Source organism: Glycine max, chromosome 18 (assembly GCF_000004515.6).
Source record: "Glycine max cultivar Williams 82 chromosome 18, Glycine_max_v4.0, whole genome shotgun sequence".
In the NCBI taxonomy this organism is placed as follows: domain Eukaryota; kingdom Viridiplantae; phylum Streptophyta; class Magnoliopsida; order Fabales; family Fabaceae; genus Glycine; species Glycine max.
Window position 1 is genome coordinate 21,308,787 of NC_038254.2, and position 19,890 is coordinate 21,328,676.

The following is a 19,890-nucleotide window of genomic DNA, read 5'->3' on the forward strand; positions in this document are numbered from 1 at the left end:
CATTTATTTAATTTCTAAAAACTTTATTAATTTTTAAATAAAAATATTTTTATTTATTTTACAAAAAATAGGGTGTTACATAGTTCGTATTAGTACCTTAGTTTAATGAAAGTCCTGTTTATGTTCTATAACCTATGTTTTTAAGATATTTGTATTGTTTGGATTTTCTGCAAAAATAAAGTTGATGCTATTCATTATATTCTGAGCTTGTTTTATGCATAATATTTATGTTGCATTGATCTCTATAAAAAAATAAAGTTTAAACTAGTTGGAAATAAATATGATTAAGATCACATTGCATGTAATTTCCATATCAGTTATCCATATTTGATCTATGTTATCAAGTATAAGTGGTAGTGGCAATCATTGTAGTTTAGTCATACTAACTTGTGAGATGAAAATTGCAATGCATGGTTCCTTGTTGCTATATGAGATGTATCAGATTGTTCAAAGAAAAGTCTAAAAGTAAATAACATACAGTTGCATGTGATATGTGTCATATTTCATTTGTTTTTGGGATTAAAATGTTAGTACTTATCTTTGGATTGTAATAGTTTTCTTATAAATATCCCTTAAATCTAGTTGTTTTATATATATTGTACATTTACTAATGTTTTTGTTTAAATATGGAAGATTCATCCATGATTTTGTAGGTTTTGATGGTTGTTTGTTGGATCCAGAAACCAAGCTAAAAGGAAGGACAAAATGATCATTTTTCCAAGATTTCAGACATCCATTCGCCTAGGTTAGCAACCAGTTCGCCTGGGCTAATCAAGTTTCTTCAGGCATAAGTAATCAACTTGCCTGTGCGAATTTGTCTGCACCTCTTGGCTCTTTTCTATAAATAACCATGCAAAGGTTGGAGAAAAGAACACCAAAAACTAGAGGAAAACGGGAGGAACACCACATAAGGAAGAAGGAAGCACAAAGTGGAGCCCAGACACTGCAGAGTTGTGACCATGGATCACATTCTTCATCATTTCTCTTGTTGATCTTATGTTCTATGCAATGATCGGTTAGTTTCTCCAAAGAATTGAGTGTAATCTTTGTACCCTTATGTATCTATTTTGATATTATATATATGTATGACTATTTTCTACTAATTGTTGTTAATTTCATTCTGTTCGTAATGCTTGATTCTATTTGATCACTAGTTTCATGAAATTGGATTTTAAGTTTGACTGGAAAGTACTATTAGAATTTGAATTGAATGAATTTACTATTTGTGTTACGTTGCTAGGAATAAAGGATAACTTTTTGATTGCAAATAGCACGAGATTATGATTGTAATGTTGTGATATTTATCTCATATGCGAGGGATGGATGTTCGGTAAACATTCTTAGGATTGTAGAGTGTGAGGGATCGAGTCGGGGTAATTAAATGTGTGTATCAATAATGTTAGAAAATGATTGATATATGTTAATCTTATTAGGATCCTAAGGGTATGAACGATGAAATCTAATCTTACGTTTTTTTTAATTAATTAAATTTGTTATTATTATTTCCGTAATTTTATGTATTTTCGATGCACTAAAATTCCGTTATTCTGTTACTTTAGTTACCTTTTGTTAGTTAAACAAAGCCATCTTCCAAATCAACAAACAATTTCCCATCTTCCAAACTGAAGAAAAAAAAATAACTATCTCATAAGAAATAAAGTGATTTAATTAAAAAAGATCACAAAACCAACATATCATGATCGTTCTTGTTCTGTTATGTTTGTTTGATCAAATTTTATGGATTTAGATATTCCTTAACCCTTCTCCCGATAATTCGAGGTAATATGTTTGGTACTCATTTAATATTATATATAATTCCTTAAAGTTTCAAAGTACACTCAGTGTATGAAGCCCACTCTCACATGTAGTTAACCTTAATTAAACCATGTTCTAATTTTGAAATAGACAACTAATAGCAACTTTCAACAAAGTTCTTAGACCCAGCTCATCAATTCAATGTAAAGTATTCTCTGTAGTCACCGGCTGAAGTCAAAAGCAAAGTCTTTTCCGGTCTATGCTCTCCTAAACTATGAAAGAAAGCATGAATTGTTAAGATTAAGAAATGCTAACATTTTTTTTATATTTTATTGATATATAACATTTGCATTATGAATATTGATTCAAAATAACATTGTTAATTTAATACTTTGTATTAATAAAACGTACCTTATTAACACGTAGATACTTTAAAATTGGCAACCTATCAATATTATACTGGATATTTTGGGATTGAGTTTTGGAGGAAAAGAAAATGTAAAATTTTGATTTCTATCAAAAGAAATTTACTTTGACATTTTTTAAATAAAAGGAATAAAATCATAAATATGCAAAAATTTAATTTTTTGTTTATAACAATTATATAAATTCAAATTTAATAATAAAAGTTAATCCTCTTCCTTTTTTTCTCTTTGAAATCTCTCTCCCAAGCATAATTTGAAAACAAATTAAGAAATCTATAAATAGTTTTTTATGCATAATATATAAATTGCGTCAGTTTTTGAATTGCGTCAGTTTAAACATCAGATTTCCATATCCGAAGTAAAACTAATTCATATAGTTTCTGATTTTCTCAATTTTTCTCAAAAAGCCTTAAGTTTTTATAGCAAAACCAAAACCAAACACATGAAAAATCTTTCTAACAGATGATATGTTGGTATCACGCCCAATTCTTGGACCCCGGCAACATAGTTCGGCCTTCAATTTTGATCCTTTTTGAGATCTTAAGGGTTAAGAATAGAAACCGCATGTCACCTTAACAAAGTTATGATTATGTTTGACCAGGTATTTTGGTTAGTTTGTTTACTAGCTTAAAATTATTTGTTAAATAATTTTTTTAATAGTTTGTAAAGTTTTTTAAAATGCTATTTGAAATAATATTTTTTTAAATTTCAATATTTTACTTTTTATATTTTTTTATTTTTATTTTCAATATATTTATTCAATTTTTTAGTTATCTTTTTAAATTAATAAATCATAATTTTATTATTTTTATTTTCTTTACATTTTTTCAGTCACTCTAACAACTAATTTTATCAAAAATTTATAAGTTAATAAGTTAATTTTTTATCTTTCAACTATCAACTAATTTTTTTAACTTTTAACTAATTTTACTTAACATAACCTATATGTTTATACAAGGAAAAGGAAAATAAAATAAAAAAAAAACAAGGGGAACTAAGATTATGGCAATATGTCTACCACTGGTGGTACTTCATTCCTATTGAAGCAAAGCGTATAAAGAATATATTGAAGGCTTCTTAGGACCTTCAAAGGTTATATAGGCAAAATGTAGGAGGTGGTGGTGGCCATATGAAAATCTTTAATGTGCCATCATATATAGAAAATTGACCTTGATCTTGGAATGAAAAAAAAATGAGAACAATGGCCCCATTAGTTTTGATTCAAAATTGAAACCACGTCATGGAAAGATTATAAGGGGACCCAAATTTGAACGTAAATTAAACTGAATTCACAGTAAACTTGGAAATTTCGGATTATAAGGGGACCCAAAACTCGATTGCAAATCGGAACCGACTCAGATTTTCCATTAAGTGTCGTGTGTCCATTTGTAATGTGGTGGACCATTATACTTTCCATTATTTAAAAAGGCCACAACGAGGATAATATAAATAATTAGCTCAAGACAAATCAATGTTATTATTCTGGCCAAGTGAATTAAATGGCATTTCTCGTTTTTGCAATAAGAGCCATAAAAAAAAGAAGTTGAGAAAAACAAGCTGTGATCTCCTTCACTGTAATAGGCTTAGCTGCTGGCATCTACTCATTATGAGTGGTTAAAACAATAATAAATAAACAGAAAAGTGAGATTCAAAAAGAGGGAAGAAAAAAAAGTGATATCTATTTTGTTTATTTGCTTAAAGAAGAGGCAAGGCAAAAAAGCTTGAGTGGATAGTCTAGTTGCTATTATTGTGTGCATATCTGATAAGGAGATCACTTGTCATTTCAGTAAAATGTGTCTTTTATTTGATAAACTTTTTCTATTCTTATTATTTACCGTTTTATAAATAATTATAAAAAAATTATCTTATTTATACTTTAATTTTAAAAAATTATATAAATTTTCTTTATAAATTAAAAATAAATAAAAATGAAATAATATTTTTGTAATGATTTATAAAAAAACAGAAAAATTAAAAAACTATTTTCTTAATAAACATATTAGTTGTTGTCAAGTTTTTAGATAAGCTCACTTAATATTTTAACACTAAAAAATAAAAATACTTTTCTTGAATAAACATTTGTCGATAATTGTTTAAATAATTCATATAAGATACATTATTGTTGAAAACATGAATCAATTGACATAAAATTATTCTAATTTAATGTATAGTCTTGAGTTTAAAATCTCAATATATAAATCTTAAATTTTTATAACAAAATAATACACTCACATCTTAAATAATATTACATTATCATTTAATTATAAATAATTATTATTATTATGATTTTTAAGATAATTTTTATAAAATTAATAAATTTATTATATATAATAACTTTTCTTCACAAATGAGTTTTGTAACATAAAGTAATCAATACGCGTATTTCGCAACACATCTCGTGGTAGCTTAAGAACTATATAACGTGAATTTTCAACATGATAAAAAGTTCAATCAAACACAATTCAAGATAAGCAAGTCAAACCAAGTTCAAAAGGACCCTTCCATTATCCGTTAAGGCAGAGAGAGAAAGAAACTCATCAACATAAATTCAGGCTATTGACTACAACTTTTATTGACTTTTATATATATATATATATATATGTGTGTGTGTATGTAACAGATGTCTTCGAAAAAGGTCCCAGGAAATAACATAGTAGCCAAGTTAAATGAGTTTGGCTGAATTTCATGGCTAAGGATTCTAGATTTTGAGATCACATCAAACTAGAAGCATGGTATTTTGACACGTTGCAAAGTACAAAAGACAAGAAAACAAACGTATGGCCATGTTGTAGCATAACTTTGCTGGCATGGCTGGTGAGAAAGGAATGAAATTAGTGGATGATTAACATGATATGTATCATTGAAAGCAAAGTGGGGGATACAGAATCAGCTAGTGGATTCACTGATGCAATAACGTCCAAAAATCAAAAGTCAAGCACCAATGAAAAAGTAGAGGGTCGGTACCCATGTTTTGAAGTTTATTACTCCCTCGTTTCTTTTTACGTGTTGTTTGAGGTTGTTATATAAAAAAATAATAAATTTTCTTAATTCTAATAATATAGTCATAAAATTTCCTTTTTTATTCTATTTTATTTTCCCTCCACAGTAAATACAGTGTAAAATAGTTAAATATGAAAAAATAAGTAAAAATATAATTAATAAAAGAATAATTAATGTGTTCTTGAACTTTATTATATAACAGATAAATAAAAACATTTTTTTTCAAAAATCTTAGTGACACCAAAATTATAGAAACTTCACAAGATTCACTAGTTCATCCTAAATTTCCTGAAATACCTCTGAAGGAAAAAAAAATCCGTAGTAATTGAAGATTATAGAAAAAGGACAAGGTAAAAGATTATAGTTCAATATATATTCACATACATTAGGTATGTGGATATCAAATTGTGCTAGGGGCATAAAAATAATATCCCAATTTAAATCGGTAGAGAAAAATATGGATAAACAAGGGAAAATGTTTGGTTAACTCTGTTCAACACCTAGACTATGTTTAAAAGAAGGAAAAAGGGTGGATAAAAGATGTGACTAAAACAATAACGACTTATGGATGAGTTTATTTAAACTTAAAATTAGAATAAACATTTTTTTAAAATTATTTTTTTAAGAAAAGATAAAATTTACTTCTTTAAAAAATAGAAAACTACTTATTTTAAGTAAAAACAATTTAAACAAACATATCAGTAAAATAGAAATCTACTTACTTTATTGAAAAAAGTGTTTATTTTGAAAAATTAGCTTAAACAAACTGGCCTTATATTTCTTCTTGGAAAAATACATGAGACTCATAAGATTTCTAATCCTTTTACTTTTGGATTGAGAAAAAAAAAACCTAATTCTATAAAATAAAATGACCTGTTTACTCTTATTTTTGTAACTATTTTTATGAAGGATATTTATGCCATTTTATATATTTTTTATTTTATTTTGTTTCACTTTCTTTTTAACCAGATAATCTAAAAAATTGTATAGTATTTTTCTTTCCTTTTCCTTTTTTTTCCCTAAACTAAACATACTAGAGAAAGAATGTAAGTATGATAGGATAGAGTATCAATGAAGTGTATGATATATAAAAGTGTCTATACCTATCATTAGTCGGGGAAAAGTAGTTAGAATAGGTCTATCCAGATTAGGATATAACGAGATTCAAACAATGTTAGGTAATTAAGTTAAGGTTAAAATTGTCATACAATTAAATAAATGCTTTTACCAGCTTATTTATTTATTTTTAATGGATACTCTACTGTATGTTATCTCTCATCACTTTGTATTACAATTGCAACTTTTGATGGTTTGAAAGCAAAAGTAAGAATGTATTTTGGATAATGAATAGATCATACCACTTCTGAGTTTCCCAATCATCAGCTATTTAAAGCAATATGGTCAGAAACTAACTTCCCCACTAGCCTTCTATAGAGCCCTTTGAAGATCACTCAAACCAATCTATCTATCTATCTGGTATAGGCATGGAGCTTTGTTGGCAAAAATCCATCCATGGCTCTTAAAAGAAGCATGGAGGATTGTGTGAGAGGGTTCTCACCCTTCACACTCCACCTCCTAAAGTTTGCTTATGCTTTAGCTATTGGCTTCTCTAATCAATAACCACAAAAGGGTATGACACATGGAGGAACATAGTTCTCTCTATGAGTGGCATGAAGCAGAGAAGCATTCTCCATGAGCAGAGAAACTTTGGCTACAGCCAAGCAAACCGGCAAGTCACAAAAAGGCAATGGACTACTCTTTCTCATTAAGGGGTCCTCATGACTATGTATGTATTGACTCTATTGTAGTTCTTCATCTTATTTCAGTAGAATGTAATAAACAAAGATGTTCTTCCTTTGAGAAGCTACATACCAACTTGTGTTGTCCATAACACTCAATTTGCAGATGACTAAAATCCGGCTTTCTCTTCAGTTTCTTCAGATAAGTAGGTAGGTAATTATGTCCTTATATATCCCTCTCCCTTACCTTGATTTTTCTCATGTGTGTTAGTGTGTATGCTTGCTGTGTTTCGAGACCTTATATGCAATAAAAGAATTATGGTAGTGTTTTAGTTCCTTAAAGGGTAGGATTATGTTCTGTAGAAGTTGATTGGTTAGAAAAGCTGCAAAGCCCTCCTGGAAAAGTTGTTAAAGTCAACAATGATCATGCCCCTTTTTCCTTTAGTTTCTGATTTAACTGGCACTGAAAGTATTCCGGGAAACTATAGGGATGAATAGTTTATCCTCTTCATGTAAAAGAGAACATTCACAAAAATGAAAAATTTATTTGTTAAAATTGATATGAAGTCAATGACTAATACCGTATCAACCCAGGCAACGTTTATTAGTCTTGAGGGAATTATTCCGGGAACTAAAGTGTCTCTTTGTTTTAAATTTTGAGAGAATCATTTTAAAGTATTGAACTTGATTAAGATATGTATCCAAGTTAATCTCCAATCACAAACTTTAAAATGTACATTGCAATAAGCGAAATTGATTATGGGTGCCAACTAAACAATCTCTCAAGTTAGCCTAGACAAATGAGTTCAATGGAAACCAAATCACGATATTCATAGAATTATTTTCTTTTCCAACAAATAACTATTAAAAAATTTATCTAAACAAAATCGTAGTCTTCGTGGTGATAAGAAAAATCTCGATGTCACACTAGATGATTTATGTCAAGGAGAAGATGAATATTCAGTTGTTTCTGCTACCTTAATTGTTTAAGCGTGGATTATATTGTTAATGAAAAGTTTCAGTGTGACCAACTTAAAAAGCTGCAAACTACTCTTTCTCGCGAGTAGAAACACCTTAATGGAAGCTCAAGCTCGTTCTGAATACAGTTTTGGAACTCGGAAGAGAATTTTATTTCAACATTACCTGTTATTACCCACTCGGAGTGCCCTTTTGTTTTAAATAGAATTGCCATTATGTCTAATATTTTTCCTCATCACAAGCACCACAAAAAATCACCATTTTACATAAATTGGATCCTATGTTTTGTGGAACTGATGTATCATAGAGATTCACATCTAAACTAAAACATAGAAACTTTGTATAACTCAAAGTACTATGACACGTGCTTGTAAATACCAAATAAATGAATACAAAATCCATTTACAATCTTCACAACTGTTTTAAGAAAGTGACTCCAAGCTCAAACCAATGGGAAGAATTGGCAAGCCAAATCCACTATCCTATTTCCTTCCCTTGATATCTTGTCATTCTAATCAAACTATAACTGAAGACATGCAGCAAAAACTCATAACATACATATGTTGAATAAAAACATGCATAAAGAATAAGAAACTGGTAGTGGAATGAATGGTCATGAGGAAATTTGTTCAGCTTTTCCATGTTCCCTTTCCATATTTTAAGAGAGAAACATAGAGCAATTCATTCCAAGTATCTGGTACCCCAGGCAAGCACCAATGGCTGCAATCTTCGAATAGTGCAGCAGTGTTATGATTCATTGATGCCTTATACCCCGTTCTGTATACTGAAGGATGTCCATCTTTTCTGTAATCTGTAAGCCTACTTATGTTCATATATACTACTCGGGCTTTCATTTGTTGGATGACATGTTCGAGAGCCAACATTTTTGAAGGATATCTTTGTAAGTAAGCTTCATTGAATATTGGCTCAGTTTCTTTATGGCACTGTCCTCCTGAATTCCATTGCCCACCCCTGCAATGTATAAGAGTTTATTCATCAAGGTATCTATACCAGATGGATAGGAAATTATGAATCTCTCTAAACTTGCAAAATACACAATTGAAGTCACAACCTCCTTAGACAAGTTTAAGAAAGCAAGGAGAAGGGTTAATGTTCTTGTTAACTAATTATGATGGTGGTTAAGTCAAATGATAAAATGTCTACTTTTGATAGAACTGGACCAGAACAGGGGAATTCATTTTATTTGAATTAGAATGCTACAACTCAAGGATTACACACTCTGATGGATTTGAGGTCTCATCACCCTCCTATTCTCTTCTCAATTTTTGTTCAACCCGTAACTAATCCCTTCCACAACTATTTATAGCCTCTTGTCTAACCACAATTGGTTATAACTAACTAACAATTATCATAGTTGTCCTACAACTGACAGCTCTCTAACTAACTAATTCAAGATGGACCTTGTCCTCAAGGTCAATTTGAGGAAAAACAGTTTGTACTTCGTCAGCAAGTTCCCAGCTATCTTCATGATTTGGTTCCAGTTAAACACCTCAAACACGCTTCTAAGCATCGATTAGCTACTTCCGTCTGCCCATATGTTTGAGGATGATAAGCAGTACTCATCTTCAATTAAATGTTTGCTTTCTTGAACAACTCCTTCCAAAAGAGGCTCATAAAAAAGTTTGTCTCTATCAGAGACTATCGAGGCAGGAAACCCATGCAGTCTCACCACTTCTTAAATGAATAACTCAGCTACTTCCTTAGCTGTATAAGGATGACTTAATGCAAAAAAAATGAGCATGTTTAGTCAGCCTAACCACTACCACTAAGATAGTGTCTTTCCCTTGAGCCTTTGGTAAACCTCCAATGAAATCCATTGAGATATCAGTCCATACCTTAGTTGGAATAGGTAGGAGCTACAACAACCCTGCAGGAGCTATTGTATTGTTTCTTTGACAAATTTCACATAAAGCAACATAGTCCCTTATAGTTTTCTTCATTCCTTTCCAAAACACCACATTAGCCACCCTCTTGAAGGTTCTAAAAAACCCCAAATGTCCTTCCAAAGGGGCATCATGCAATTATTTCAAAAATAGAGGGATTCTAGTGGAATTTCTTGACAAAACTAGTCTATCCTTGAAGTATAGTTTACCTCCATGAATGGTATATCCAGGCTTCTCTTTTGTTTTAGTTAGAATCCCTTGATAAATTCCATATAATTGAGGATCAACTTGTATTTCTTCCTCCCAATCAGCTCATTCCTCCTCTTGCACCAACGAAATTGCTGAAAATGAAAATTGTCTGGATAGTGCATCAGCCAATATATTCTCCTTGTCTGGTCTATAATGAATATCAAAATCATAACCAATCAATTTAGTAGCCCACTTGAAGTGTTCTTCACTCATAAGCCTCTTCTCATTTAGGAACTTCAAACTCCTTTGATCAGTCCTAATTAACAATTTCTTTCTTAGCAGATAGTGCCTCCCTTTCTTCATTGCTAATTCCACTACCATTAGTTCCCTCTCATATACTGACTTGAGTTGAGCCCTGTCTGATAGAGCCTTGCTCCAAAAAGCTAAAGGTTTCTCTTCCTACAATAAAATTTCTCTTAGTCCAGTTCCTGTTGCATTCGTTTCCAAGATAAAAATTTTAGAGAAATCTGGTAGTGCCAGAATAGGAAGCCTCCTCATTGCTACCTTAAGCTCTTCAAAGGCATAAGTAGCTTCTTCCCTCTAATGGAATGCATCCTTCTTGAGCAGAGCATTCAAGGGTTGTGCAATTTTTCCATAATTCTTCACAAATCTCCTGTAATACCCTACTAACCCCAGAAATCCTCTTAATCCTTTAGCATCCTTAGGTCTAGGCCACTCAGCCATTGTTGTCAATTTACTAGGGTCAGCTTCCACACCTTTTCCTAAAATAATATGCCCCAAATATTCCAAAGAATTCTGACCAAAATTGCATTTTTTTTCTTGTTCACCTTCAATTCATGTTGCTGCAGAACTTGTAAGATTGTCTTCAAATGCATGTGGTGGTTCTCAAGGCTACTACTATATACAAGTATATCATCAAAAAATACTAATGCAAACTGCCTTAAGAAGGGTCAAAGCACCTCATTCATAAGTGCTTGAAAGGTGGATGGTGCATTAGTCAACCCAAAAGGCATGACCAAGAATTCATAATGACCCTCATGAGTTCTGAAAGTTGTTTTCTGGATATTCCTCTTCCTTCATTCGAATATGATGATACCCATAATAGCTTGGAAAACCAATCAGCTCCCCCCCCCCTCCAACTTCATCCAATAGTTCCTCTATAATTGGGATAGGGAACTTATATGGCACAATAATTTTATTAAGTGTCCTATAGTCTACACAAAATCTATAACTCCCATATTTTTTCTTAACTAAAATAATTGGACTAGCATATGGACTAGTACTAGTTCTAATAATTCTAGCAATTAACATATCTCTTACCATCTTTTCAATTTCATCCTTCTGATAATGTGGGTATTTGTAGGGCCTTAAGTTGGGGATCTTGGTTCCCTCTTGGATAGTGATAGCATGATCTCTTTCTCGATGTGGTGGTAGCCCTTGAAGTTCCTAAAAACTTGTTCAAACTGTGTCAGCAGCTGTGCCACCAGGTCAGGAACTACTTCCCAACCCTTTTCTCCTTCCACCTGTTTTAATTCCATCATAAACCCTTGGTCAGATTCCAGCATGGTCCCCTTGATCATTTTCATGTTAATGGAAGCTTTTATCAACTCTGGTTCAGCTCTCAATAGGACTTTTCTATTCTGCACTAGCACTGTTAATGTCAATTTCTAGAAATTGGCCTCAATGACCCCCAATCCAGCCAACCATTCCATTCCTAACACCAAATCCAGACCACCCAATTCAAACAAATAACAACTCTATGTAAATTGTAAATCTTGCAATTCAATAGGCAAGGATCTACACACTCCTTGACACCTAACCTTGTGTCCATCTCCTACTTCTACAAAATATAAGCCTGTAGGGGTTACCTCCAACCTTAGCTCCTTAACTAATTTTAGCGATATGAAGTTATGAGTGGCTCCACAACCAATTAGCAGAATCACCTTTTTATTCTTAATTTTTTCCCACAACTTAAGAGATTTCCGGGTGGTAAAACCCCAATACTATCCAAGGATAATTAGTGAAACTCCCCCATCTCTTCTTCTTTATCCTCCCCTTGTGGGCTCCTAGGATCTCCTTCCTCCTCTTCCATAATCATCAATCTAAACTATCTATTTTTGCACACATGTGTAGGATTATACTTTTCCTCGCATATGAAATACTCTCCCTTCCTCATCTTTTCATTTACCTTCACAGGAGACCAATTATGGAACGTCCTTCTACCTTTCCAAGCACTTGTCCTTGTTTTTACAACATTCTGAAGGTTAGTCACCTTATTGTTTGCTGGCTGCCAATCTCTTACCCCTTCTGCCCTGAATGAACAGTTTTCTGCAAATTACTCCCCCTCCCATCACCCACGGGTAACTTCCCTAAAATTTTGCTCTTATCCTCCACTCTTCGAGCCTTAACCATGGCTTCCATCAAGTTCTTTGGCTCATAACGCCTTACTTCAGTGCTAATCTCTTCCTTTAACCCCTTGAGAAACACTTCCACCAGAAATGTCTCCTCCAACCCCTTCACCATTCCAACACACTTCTCAAATTGACTGATGAATCCTTACACTGTCTCTTCTTGTTGCAGTGTCAATAGTGCTTGAAAAGGATTTCCCAAGCTTGCAGCCTGAAACCTTTGAGTGACAACAATCTTGAATCCATCCCAAAAATGATTTGGATTCCAAGATTCCCACCATTGGAACCAACTCAAAGCTTCCCCCTCCATCGTGATCATCACTGCTTCCAACTTGTCCTCTTCCCTAACTGCCTATAACCGAAAATATCACTCAATCTTGGTCAACCAGCCCAATGGATCCTCACCGTCAAATATGGGCAATTCTAAATTCCTCCACCGATTGTCGTTGTGCGCTGTCATACCTTCATCCCCTCCGCTCGCGTAAACTGTATGCACGTTCGTCGCTGGAGATTTTTTCTCCCACACCACTGCCAACCTTTGGATCATCCCTTCGACCAAGCTCAGCTGCGATTCCACTACTTCACGATTCTCCTCCATTGCTTTCTCCATAGCTTCCATGCGTGTCTCCATTCTTGCGTTCACTTTTGTCACCATTAATGATTCTACGCCCCAAGATCGGAGATCTGATACTAGTTGATAGAACTGGACCAAAACAGGGGAATTCGTTTTATTTGAATTAGAATGCTACAACTCAAGGATTACACACTCTAATGGATTCGAGGTCTCATCACCTTCCTATTCTCTTCTCAATTTCTGTTCAACCTGTAACTAACCCCTTCCACAGCTATTTATAGCCTCTTATCTAACCACAATTGGTTATAACTAACTAACAGTTATCTTAGCTGTCCTACAACTGACAACTCTCTAACTTACTAACAACTATCTTAGCTATCCTACAACTGACAGCTCTCTAACTCTTCCAAGGGTATTTTCTAACATACACCTTTCCCCTTCTATTTCTCCCTCTATCAACTCTGTTGCTAGTAGTTAATTCAAACGATAAGGGTTAATGGTTAGTTAATTAGTTTAAATGATAACTAGTTTCTTTTTTACGTAGCAGGTAAATTTAATTTTTTTTAAACAAAGAACCAAATTCAACTATGAGGGTGATACCAAATTGGTGTTAAAAAAAATATTAAGAGCTTATTGCATTCTAGAATCTGCAGTAGTAGTTTACTAAAATATCAATAATAAAGACAGGTGCACAACCTGCTTCTAACAACAGATCAAACTGGAAACATGGTTTTTCCAGCCTAGTTACAAGGAAGTAAAGATGAAGGGGAACTTGCTGAAAAGTTATAAACTTGTAAACCAATAGCAATAACAAAAATAAAGTAGCGAAAGAGGTTTTAGCCAATAGGAAAAGTAGAGAGTGTCGGGAAAACAAGGTAATCAACTGTTGAGTTCATTCAATTTCAAGTTTTCAACTACCAACAACATTATGTTTATCTCCTGATAAAAAAGATGCTGTGTAATATTTCTAAGGGTATACTACCAATTCCCAATTTTCTAGCAATGAAGCATTGCATGTTCATTATTTCTTATAAGGAATTGTAGACAGTCAAGTGAAGTAGTGAACATTGTGATAGTCAATATATAGATGAGACAGGACCTTGGCAAATTACCATGTCTGTATTAACACATATTTCCAGTTAGAAAGAGGCTAAAACTAATTTTAGAGTCCAATTAAAAGTAAGGAAACAAAACAATTAAATTCTGGAATCTGGGTCAGAACAGTACCAGAAATGGGTAACTGAGAATCCTCTGAAGAAAACCTGAGTTTGATCGGCATTAATTTTTTGGTCAACCCATTTAGCCCAAGTGGTCAAGGCCCTTGTATATGCATCCAGAACCTCAAGTCTTGGGTATACATGGTTTCCTTCTTGATAATAATCTTCTCTGTAGCAGTACCAGATGACAGCAAAATGAGAAAAAGAGATTAAAAAAAAGATATAAATAGAGAAAAGAGATAAAAAAAAAATTACAAACATAAGAGGAAATTAAAATTGGCATACTAAAACTCTGTTGTTATTAGCATCTTTGTAATATATGGATTCTAATCAGACTTTGAAGCGTAGATAGTGATTTTAAGGTAATGTTCAATTCAAAAAAAAAATTAAAAAGGAACTGAACTCACCCTTTTGATGTTTTATCATGGGTCCACCAATGTCCTGTGTTGAAGACTATGATATTAGCATCGCAATACCTGGCCGTAGTACGGTCCATCAAATCCAATCTTAATGTCTCAAATGAACCATTTTTGCCATTGAAAGTTGACTCTTGAACAATGAATGGTGAAACAACAAAATCCACCGAACAATTATAATCCTAAGAATACAACAAAAATTCTAGTCTGCACCATACCCATAAAAGATTCACACTACATAAACAACATAGAAGTGACAAGGAAACTTGCCTCAAATCTAAAAGCATAGACACCTTTCTTCTTAAACTCCCTTCTTCCAGAAATTTCAAAAACCCGCTTCTTGTTCTTGATGCTTTGACGGAGAATGCATACAAGTGACTCCCACATGTTCCTGTTCAGTGAATCCCCCACGAAAACCAGCCTCTGCCCGCGCAACCTCTCCAGAAAATCAGTTGCATTCAAACTGAGAGGTGGCATTACATCAAAAATTAATCAAAAACAAGACCACTAATTGTACATTTTATTGCTGAAATTAAATGCATAGCTTTGCTTAGAATTAAATACACTTTAAGCCAAACTGAGTCCAACACACTAGACTCAAAAAAGTCCCAAACCCTCTTGCACAAATTTAATAATGCAAAAGTCTTGGTTCTAATTTCATATGCAGACATCATGTTTATCACAAACCTTTCTTTCACATAGTTATTACAATAAATAATGAATATTAATTTTTTATTCCTTATTCCAATACAAACCATTTTCCTACTTTACATGAACAATAACACTACATAGTCTTGCTGAAAAAAAGTTATCATATATATCAACCTTGGAATTTTGCACCCATTTGGCTGCCACCTCCATTTAACATATTCAGCATCAGGCCTCCCATTACGGTGACAATTAAAATCTCGATCAATAAGGCGACAAGACCCTAAAGGATAATGTGGCTTTGAACCATCTCTTACCCACTTTCCATCAAAAATGTCACATTTTTCATCATATAAACCAACATGCATTTCGTCATTATGAGTGACAGTTACATTCTTTAAATTCTTTTCCCCATCTAAACCCCCTTCATGCTTTGATTGTTTTCCATTGTTACTCTCTGGCAACAAATTAGAAGAAAGACTAGAATTCTCCAAACCCCTCCCTTCTGCAACACTCTTAATGTTTTCACCTGACACATTATTCACTCCATGAAGAATTTCCATAGCAACACTTCCCTCTTCAATTCTCTGCACAGAACTCTCTGACCCATTTGACTTTGAAGTGTCAAAAGTGTTACTCTCAGAGGAAAAAGTGTGGCTAGTGTTGAAAGGCAACAAGGGGCAAGGACCAATAGAAGAGTTTGCACCAACAGCGTCAAGTTTTGGAACAAAGACTGAAACTTTAGGAACCCTGAGGGAGTTACTGAGAAGAAAGAGGGACACCAGAACAAGAGAAGCTGAAACACTTAAACTGAACCAAGTGAAAAGCCTTCTTCTGTGTGACAGAAAGGACTCAGAGAACGCTACTCTCTTCACATTAAAAAGAACATGCATGCTGTTCTTGTGAACAAACGCAAAAACCAAGTGTAACAAAGTGGTTTCTGAGGTATGAAACAAGTGAAGAAAACAATGTGCTTTGGAGGTTCAGAGTTTTCAGGTGATGCCAGGATGTGGTGTGTGTCTTCTTTATGTAGTGTGTGTCCTTTTGAAGGAAAGCAATGGAACACGACAGACAAAACCAGAATGAACCGCTGTTGCAATACAAGAGTAAGAGAGTAATAGCATATCATGTTCCCAAAAATAACCTCTAGATGCCTTTAAAAATTATTGCTTTGAATTATTTTTTCTTCAATATATGTTAATTAATGCAAGTTTATCAATTTACGCAATTTTATTCTTTTCTAAACAAATTAAGCACTTTAGTTCTCATAAAATAAGTGAATTTTAATTTTAATTTTTGTAAAAGATTTTTATTTTTATCCCTCTAAAATTTAACATTTTTATTTTTATTTTTATAAAATGTGTGAATTTTAACTTTTATTCTTATAAAATATTTTTTATTTTTGTCTCGTTAAAATATGAAATAACTATTATTGGTACCTATTATTTATTTTAAGGATTTAGAAAGAAAAATTAGAAGTATCACATGTAATGAGGTGTCACTTGGAACTATTTATTGACATTTTATTAATCACATAAGTAGTTAAGATGCTTCCGTAAAAAAAAAAATAGCTAACGGTTGTTATATAATAGAGGGAACAAAAAATTTAGGGATAAAAAACTGAAAAAATATTTTATAAAAATTAAAATCAAAACTGTCTTATTTATATAGTAACTAAAAATATATTTAAAAAGATCAATTTACGTTGCCTATATAAAATATTAAATATTAAATTATATGGCAAACTTCTTTAATTTTAAAGTTTAGAATTTTGATTGATATAATAAAAATAAAAAATATAAATTTATCATTAGGATATCAAATTAACATACTTTATATTTAAGATAATTTTGATCTTCTTATAATTTTCAATCCATGGTTTTGGTTTCCCTTTTTTTAAAATTGAAACATTAAGTCATCATATTTTATATATCAATTGACTTTTAATTGAGCATCGAAAATTAATATCATATTTTATATATCTATTGATTTTTAACTGATCATCAAAAATTAATATTGATTTTGATGTAATGTGTTTGACTTTTTGTGACATATTGTGTTGATGTAGAGTTTATATAGGTTGTGACATGATGTTCATATGATAACGAATTAAATAAAGTAAAAAATAAAAAATATCTTTTTAAAAATTAAACTAATAATTTTCATAAAACAACTCAACAATAAATAGTCACTTGCTTTGTTTATCTAATTTTAAAAATAACATTTTTTATGTATCATTATGTTAAGAATGGTTGATTTTTTTTTTCAATTATAAATTTATTAATTAAAACAAATTTATTTAATATATAAATACATTAACTTTTGTTTTATATCGTTTTACATATTTTATTTTTGAATCATTTACATAATTTAATTTAAATTTTACCAATTTATATTGAACTACATAAATAATATGTAAATTATTTACATAAATTATTTTATATAATTTATACAAGTTTTGTAAATTGATTTTAATATAAAATATTTTCACTCTAATTATATAAATCAATATAATTGCATCAATTAATATGTAAATTTTTTTATGTGATTTAAATAAATTACATAAATTTATTTTAATATGAAAACCATTTTTATTATAATCATATAAATAATCAAATTTCATATATTTTCTTAGAAAACATAAATGTTAATATTTTCTTTTTAACTATAAAAATTTATTTAATAAGCAATTTTTTTATTCCAACTATATAAATTAAGAAAGTTACATAAATTAATATCTAAATTATTTATAAAAATTATACTATGCGATTTATACAAATTATGTAAATTTATTTTAATAAATAAATTATACAATTTTTATTCTAATTATTAAATTTAGTATTTAATTTTTTATATTATTTAAATAAGGGACCAAAAGTCAATTTTAGCCTTTATATTAACTATTTATTTAGATAATTTAAATATTAAATTATGAAATTAAATTATAAATTGGTAAAATAAAAATAAAATATTTAAACTATTTGATATACAAATATGTAAAATGATATAAAATAAAAGTAAAAATAAATATAATAGATAATTTTTTTATTATAAATTTATAATTAGAAAAAGGTTTAAAGTTTACGTAAAAATAAAGAGAAAATATTGCTCATAAAATTAACCAAGCAAAGTAAGTGGTGTAGTGATTTATTACCTTCTCTTGGTATAACATGTCATGGATTCACTTTCTATCAAGATACTTTTATTTTTTTTTCTTTATTTAATCTATGATCACATAAACATCATATCAATAGTCTATATAAGTGTCATGTCAATATCAATATGTCACATCATTTGACTTTGGACAGTTAATCGATAGAATGACCAAATTTATCGATTCTAAAAAATAGAGAGATATGTTTTTGATTCTCATGATCGAATTTGATTTTAGCCCTTAAATTTTTTTTCATGAATTTTGGTCCTCAATTTTTTAATCACATTTCACATGTGTATCACATGACATCATTGAACAAAATCAAGATTTTGAAAAGAAAAAAATAAGGACTAAAACCATTTTGACCAAATCTTTAGAGATGAAAACCATAATTTTAAAAATGAAAGGACTAAGGTCAAGTTTGACCAAATTTTCAAGAAAAAAAAATATTTTACTATAATAAAAATGATTTCTTGACACACTTGTAAAAAAAATTAATATTAAACAAATGTCCAAAGACCAAAAACAAATTTTAATATGATTTTCTTGAAGATTTCCTTTAATTTTTATGGAAAAATAAAGCAAAACACTTACAAATGAAAGCACCATCTAAACTGCCAGAATAATGTCTCACGCTTTATTGAAGGAAGTGGAATTTTTTAATTGGAGGAATAATGGGTCTTGTTATCGAAAAGAAAAACCTAAAGTGTAATATTAACATAAAATTTTCTATAATAATAATAATGAGCACAACGACGGCTAAATATTATCTTCTATATGCTCTATGAATAACAAAAAAATTGTAATAAAAAAGTTTTGTTTACTCTTTCAAAGGCATAAAATTATTAATGATTGAAATAAATAATTTTAGATAATATTTAAAATATTATAAAACTTATTTATTAATACAACCTAAAAATATAAATAATTTTTAATATGTATATGTATTAAAAAAATCCTTACCAAAAAAAAAATATTATAAAATTTAGCCAAAATTTCAGGGGTTCCATGGCCCCCCTCAAGTATAACTAATAGCTTCATCGTTGCTTATGTATGGAGTACCCTTAGCTCTATAGGAGCACCATCCCTCCACTACATGGGTGGGAATGCATTCCATTTAGGTATGGCAAATCTCTCCTTTAGAGAGACAAGAAAAATTCTATAGAGGAATTCACAATAGATGACCTAAAACACCTAACAAATCAAGGGACTAGCATGCATTTAATCGAAGGGTAACTTCCACCCACGAAAAACCGCATCCCTCCCTTAAAGGAAACAAATGTTTATGCATGATTACTTTTATATTTGATAATTAAATGGATGAGACGAATACACAGAGTTTTATACCCCTTGCTTATACAAATCCCTTCCTTTATTTCTTGATTTTGTCACCTTTGAGTTCATTTTGAAATCATAGATAGGAAAATAGTAATTTAAACTTGTGTTTTTTTTAAAAGAATCC

General features: G+C 31.0%; 1 protein-coding gene and 1 long non-coding RNA gene across 2 annotated transcripts; one reads left to right on the forward strand and one right to left on the reverse strand.

The window, feature by feature from the left end:
- Window positions 1-6,179: 6,179 nt before the first annotated feature.
- Window positions 6,180-7,363, forward strand: LOC100500398 (uncharacterized). Its single transcript, XR_419484.4, has 2 exons — window positions 6,180-6,966; window positions 7,086-7,363. It is a non-coding gene; the product is annotated as an uncharacterized lncRNA (long non-coding RNA).
- An 877-nt stretch (window positions 7,364-8,240) lies between these two features.
- On the reverse strand, window positions 8,241-16,167 carry LOC100811395 (protein trichome birefringence-like 2). Its single transcript, XM_006602323.4, has 5 exons — window positions 15,452-16,167; window positions 14,897-15,089; window positions 14,618-14,808; window positions 14,221-14,379; window positions 8,241-8,869 (listed from the first exon to the last, which is right to left on the reverse strand). The coding sequence occupies exons 1-5, from the start codon at window positions 16,165-16,167 to the stop codon at window positions 8,527-8,529; spliced, it is 1,602 nt and encodes a 533-aa protein (XP_006602386.1). The 3' UTR covers window positions 8,241-8,526.
- Between the last annotated feature and the right edge of the window lie 3,723 nt (window positions 16,168-19,890).